This window comes from Cupressus sempervirens, chromosome 2 (assembly GCF_028749045.1).
Source record: "Cupressus sempervirens isolate cs-2001-9-10 chromosome 2, ASM2874904v1, whole genome shotgun sequence".
Classification (NCBI taxonomy): Eukaryota; Viridiplantae; Streptophyta; class Pinopsida; order Cupressales; family Cupressaceae; genus Cupressus; species Cupressus sempervirens.
Window position 1 is genome coordinate 761,863,660 of NC_143119.1, and position 6,601 is coordinate 761,870,260.

The window sequence follows — 6,601 nt, forward strand, 5'->3', positions numbered from 1 at the left end:
ATAAATAACCGAGTCAGCTCATGGTTGTCCAATATATAACTCTTGTTGTCAAGTCGAGCAGTGGGTGATTGGGCATAATTAATAGCCACTAAAATCATAATTAATAGCCACTAAAATCCTTGGCCAAGGTAGGTTAGTGGTATGCTTATCATTGTGATTACTAGAGGTCAGAGTGCTAGTAGGTAGAGGATAGGTTGATGGAGGATATCTACAGCCTTGTCTGCTGTCTAGTTGACACTCTAACACTAGGATGCTCTGGCAGCTACACTGTTGTGCCCCAAGCCTAATCTCGGGGTAGGGAGGGCCACTCTTGGATGAGATTGTGTGGGGATAATAAAAAGTAGTTATAACTATATTTCATGTGAACCTAGATTAGTTCCTTATTGTTTCTCTTTAAAGTGAATTGTAATATTGCAATAAGTTCGTTAAAACTTCTGTTTCATATGTAGTAGCTGTTATAACTGTCACTTTGTCATCCTCTTATTAATATAGGTGTATCTTGAATTAATAGTTTAATTTGGCTACGAGAATATAGCATGTTACAGTTTCTCAATAAATTTTGGCCTTCATTATGGGTGATGATGGACACAAAACCAACAAAGTCCAATGCATTCCATCCTCAAACAGATGGTCAAACAAACGTCGTCAATCGAATAATTATTCAAATTCTATATATGTATCACTCCAAACATCTTCGTAATGGGATGGGAGCCTTTCATAGGCACAACATAGCTACAATAGGGCAATTCATAGTTCAATTGGTCATAGCCCATTTGAAGTCTACCTTGGTTATCAGCCTTTAGCACCTATAAATGTTTCTATACCAGTCATGCAACCTGACTTGTTACCATGCTTGGATAAGGAGAAGGACAAAGCAGTAAAGTTCATTGATAAGGAAACATCATCTACAGCAGCAAGTTTGTGGAATTTTGGAGCAGCCCACTAAGAAGTATAATAGAGGTACGATGAGCATCAAACTCCTCATAATTTTCAGGTTGGGGATAAGGTATGGTTGCATTTTTAGAAGGAACAATTGCAAAGTCCTCATAGGAAGCTTTGTCCTCTTCGCTATGGTCCATACAAGATCATCAAGAAAGTTGGTAAAAATGCATTTGAACTCAACCTGCTTCCCTTCTTGGGCATTATCCAGTCTTCAATGCAGAACTGCTGAAGCCTTATTTTCCTCCTTTACTGGACATTGCAGAAGTTGCTGAGGAAATTAGTCATACAGAGTTGAATCCAGAAGCTGTTAATCCACTCCATAGTAATCAAATCGTGGAGGTTATCGTGAATAATTTGCAGAACTAGACTATCTATTCATACCATGTGGTGAAAGTAGGACAATTTGTTCATAAGGGCAAGTGACTTACACGTGAACAAATCTAGCTTCATTTTCCACATCCTTTACAAAGGATGGATGAAACAGGGCCCATTTCCTCTCAAGGGGAAAGCTCCAGGGGGAAGGAATGATCAGCATAGAGTTCATGAATATGCAAAGAATATTGGCACTAGCAGAAATGGTAAAATACCGAGATTGAATTTTTTGGTATTTTTCTATTTTTTAGTATTTTGATTTTTCGGTGGTCTTTGGAGCACTTCTGGGCTTCGTCACCTTGGGAAGGTGTAGCGCTACGCTTAATCCTTCGGGCTTTGAATGTAGAACACCTGGAGATCTTTCCAATGAAGTTGGTTCATGATTTCGAGCTACGAGTAGAAAATTTTGACTTCTACAAGTAGACTTAAAACTTTATATAATATTTCATAGTATTTAGAATTTATTTTGTAATTAGATAATATGTGGACTTTCCTTTTTCATCTCCAAGGGATACAGGGGACCATTGGGATCCATCAAACTTTGTATAAACTGTAATTTCAAATAGAATGGATCAATTTTTGGCTTGCAAGAATCTGTTGTTAAATTTTTTATTGTTTTCAAATAAATCACAATACCATAGGTTTCACACCAGGTACTGTAGCCCAAAATCTTAATTCGGATCAACAACTTTCTGAATTTTTTTAGACTTTAACTTGTCAATCCCAAACTTTCACAAATAAGTCCAAATGGACAGCAATGACCCAAAATGATTTTATTAACATGAAACAACACGAAAAGAAGCAAAAAGCCAACTTTGACTTCATTGACCACAAAGGTGTTCCTAGGGTGCTCTTGCACCACTTCTAACAGTTCAAACTACACAAGCTTTTATTCTGTTCACATGAGGAATAACACACATTGAAATCACTGCAGAAAAAAACAGATGAAAATGAAAATGTAAATGTTAGTTTCTTTTCTTCCATTCAAGTATGCCTATATTGTTAGATGTGGCAAAATGGAACCAGTGTTCTTTTGGAACCAATTGGCAAAAAGATTTCAATTTATTGTTCGTTCCAATGGTTTTCTGGAAAAGGTTGAGTAGCAATGTCTGAGAGATGCAATGTCACTGGTAACAAGGAAGACAATGGAGCCTTGCATCTGTCTTCATGGTTGACAAAAGAGGGAAAATAAGTTATTGAGGAGGAAGCTGTTAGGGTAAAATTTTCACATACTGTTATTAATAGATAGTAAGTACTGTATCTCTTTAAAAATATTTTGTGCTGGTCAATTTGTGTGAAGTTGATTTCCTATCAGTGAAGCTTTAAATCATGCACATTAAGATTTTTGCTTATATTTGATTATCAAATATTAGTTTGATAGTTTCAAGAGTTCTGATTTTATTCCAGTAATATTAACTTTTTGTCAAGTGTTGGGATCATTGCCTCGAGGAAGAAAGATGTCATAATCTACAATACATCTACATTGCTTGGTTTTTATTGCTGAACATCATCCCTCAAGGAAACTTAACTTCAATATTCGAAGTAAAAGAAAGTTCTTATGCAATTGTTATATATAACAGATAACTGCTCATAGTGAATGACTTGGCCTCTGAAAGAGATTTTTATATGCAAGGTATCTCTTAACAGGCAACGCATAGTTTTGCACGAAACTTTTTTTAACATGTCAAGTTTTCTGTTAAAGATTGATTTATGGTCTTCAATAATTATGCTGGACTATAAGCTTGTAAAGTAGCGCTGTAGAAGGCATTTAAAGCAAACTTTACAAATTTTGTCCAAGTTACTGTGATTTTCTTCCAGATATTTACAGTACCTAGACATTTCTAAAAGCTCATTCAAACTCTATAAAGGCCTATCTGAGTTGTTGTGACTGTCTTTCAGGTATCCACAACTTCTACTGTAGACTATATTTCTTCCATAATTCTGCAACTTCAACTGTACACAAGCTTATAAGATTCATTTCAAATCTCATTAAGATAACCTTATGCATTTCTATAAGATGTGTGCAAATTGTATGCAAATGATGCCCTGTTGCCAACAAGCATGCATACATCATTAAGATGAACTGCATTTTGTGGTAATTGTGTTTCAAGAAGATAAATGCAGAATGAGCAAGTTAGTGGACAATAATATACCACCAGCTAGTTGATATAACAAGTACTTGAACTTCATTGGTTGGAGTTAAATAAATTATCCATTAGAATTTCTAGAACTTATAAGACAATTTCCAAGCATTCACTTGACTTATTGAGTTTGGTAGCTATTAGCCAGGCTTGGAAATGGAAGTAAATTTGGTACAAGAATTGGTTACTTCAATTTTCATAGCAATTGCAAGGATATGCAATATGAGTGAAATTGCAGCACTGAATTGAGCAATAACCTATTTAGACACCTGATATGAGCAATCATGTATTTCCTTCTGGATTGATTTCTTAGTAAGGCGATACTTCCCTAGCATTTACAATTTTAGAACTGGTACTGACACTCAAAACACATTAATGCAAGGCAACCATTTCCATTTCTCTGTAGTCTCCATTGGTCAGCGATGATTATCCCACTCACTTTTAAATATAAACCTCAAAGTAAAAATAAAGAAATGTGCTAGCAAGGTTAATAGATCATTGAGTCTTTTGTATTGTTAAATTAATAAATAGAATTATATTATGTATACTTAATTGTTTCTTTTTCTATTATTGGTCGATTTTGCAGCATGCACATGAATGTAAACATCTATTTGCTCAGGTGGGTATCATTCAGTGATAATTTCTAGATATTAGAATGTCTGACTGACTGGTTGGCGCAGGTTCATCATCCAGATCATAGTAAATCAGACATGCAATTGCCATTCACCGGAGAGTTTATTCGGTGGACTACTGCTCTTTCTGTGCAGTTATCAGTTCCACATTTTAGGATAGTTGCACTTGTTTGTTCATTTTGTTTTTTCAAATCACCGATTTGAACTCTATCAAATTCTTGTTTTTGAAAACTGCCTTGCCACCATTTGGCAGGAACTTTGCTGCAGCATAACCCTTGTTTATTAGTAGTCTCAACTTCAGAACTCCTGTTTTGCAATTGTTATATGTTAATTGAACCAGTTAAGTTTTAGGTATAGAATTAGTATACTCTAAATGTATCAAACTATTGTAAAATAAACACTTGTTGGCCGATCATAATTTAAATTTACTTTTTATATTGAAAGAATGCACTTAAAATGTTGCAAGAGAAAGTTACATAGCATTCCACCAAAGATTACAGCCAATAATGTATGACAAAGCTGGATCACAATATGCAATACAGTGTTATTCCAATAATAAACTTTAACGTACCATACTCTCCTCACGCAAAACTACCTGTGGGGTGTTTAATAACTAAATCTCTTTATCAAGAAACACTTTGAGGATCATCCCTCAGGGGGAACAAGTACTTTACAAGTAACTCGTATTCGGCAATCCCCTTTATATCTGTCCCATATCTAGTGAATGCGGGAAAGAAAAGCCAAAGTGCTGTTATGTAGATGAAAACTAAAGTAATGGTGATTGAAATGAATTTTGGGAGTGCTATGAAGGCAAATCTCCCGCTTCTTCTTAAACCGACTTCAATGGTGGTACACAAGCCATGGAGGGTAAAGAATCCCATCATATCCCAGCTGGATCTGGACTCTGTGATGTAATACATTATTGCTTCATGCATCAATCCAGAGACTATAAATGTAGACAGCAGAGCAACAGCCCTTGCCCAATAGGGAGGCTTTTTCTCCGCTTTCTTGTTCTCTTCTTTTATCAAATTATGGGTCTTCCAGCAGAAAAACAAGATAGGATCATACACAGATGGGCGGAGAATATTGGTCACAATAAGGTTCCACCTTCTACCCCAGAAATCTTCAAGCGAAGAGGAAAGGTAGGGTTTGTTGAACTGGGGTTCTAACTCTGCACCCAGGAAAGCATCTGCAATGGCTGCCAGACTTACTAGAACAATATCAAGACTAAAATAAATTACCAATCCATACAGTAGGATAATTACGCTATGAGGAATCCTATTTCTGAATGAAAAGGAATGTATGATTGCTGCATAAACACATACTTCTAGAATCAATTTGATCCATGTTTTCCATCTGGCAGACTTTTGTGTATCAGTCTTGGCCCGGCGCAGCTCAATTGGAACAACAGCCACTGCCATGAAGTGAAGCAGATTGGACCTTGCCCATTGTGTTGCCAGAGGACCCACATCAAAACAGAGCATTAAGAGCTTGAAAGAACTAACCCACATAAACATGAAAGAAAGTTGTCCTCTCATATGGACGGTGGATACTTGTCCCGGCAAAACAGTGTGAAAAACAATGACGGGGGCCACTGTCACAAGGCGAGCTAGCCCCTTTGGAAGCCTGGATACAACATAATATGAATAGCTTATCCCACATATAATACCTGATAAAATGTGAATGCTGCTTAATCCTTCCATCATGCAATTTGGATTAAGATAACATAAGTGATGTAAACTTGAGGTGGGAATTCTATGTAATGCAAATAGGGGAGAAATATAAGCAGAATTTCCAAGGTTCAGTACGTCAATGGCCCCCGTCAACACGCAGTAGGTCAATGGCTCACTATCTAATTGCAAGTCCAGAAGTCGCGGAAGCACCTGGCAATCGAAAACAAATATTGAACGAGATGTGAAATGTCTTTACTCAGACTGTAAAATGTAGTGCTAGTTGAATCATTGATATCGAGAAGATGCAGGGAAATGGGAAGATTCCGAGTAAAATAAATCGGAAATGTCTATGCGGGCGTCAAAAAAATGCCTGACAAGATGGTTTTTTAAATTTAATAATTAGATTAAAAATTTAATAAAATTGTATTGTAAATATTTTCATGGAGGTTTAGATTTGTAATTGTTTGAGCATTGTATTTAAACTTAATTACTCACGAGTTCATTTGGAATTATATAAGTTTAAATATAATAGTGATCGAATCATTGATCTGAAGGAAAAAATAAATAAAAATTATACTTCTAAAACATGCATGAACTTGAAAGATATTACATAAATCAATTCAATAACTAATTTTAGTTAACTATTTTCCCTTGTATTATGTGTCTATATATAGTGGACTTTGTTATTATTATTATTATTGTTATTTTCAATGAAACTTATATTTATATTAATAATAAAAATTGGTTAAAAAAGGGTTTTCGGAGAAAAGATTTAGAAGAGAAAAACTTTGGTCATTGCAAGAAGAAAATTGCATCTAGAGAGAATCTATCAACACCAATG

The 6,601-nt window shown here is 35.5% G+C and overlaps 1 protein-coding gene across 1 annotated transcript; it reads right to left on the reverse strand.

Moving 5' to 3' along the window:
• Positions 1-4,502: 4,502 nt before the first annotated feature.
• Positions 4,503-6,087, reverse strand: LOC149575671 (acyl-CoA--sterol O-acyltransferase 1-like). The gene has a single exon (XM_089815435.1). It carries the CDS (start codon positions 5,791-5,793, stop codon positions 4,714-4,716), a length of 1,080 nt encoding a protein of 359 aa, XP_089671561.1. The 5' UTR covers positions 5,794-6,087; the 3' UTR covers positions 4,503-4,713.
• Positions 6,088-6,601: the final 514 nt, after the last annotated feature.

Bases quoted from the DNA above. Each gene is read 5' to 3' on its own strand.
- LOC149575671 (XM_089815435.1), bottom strand. From the start codon at position 5,793: ATGATGGAAGGATTAAGCAGCATTCACATTTTATCAGGTATTATATGT.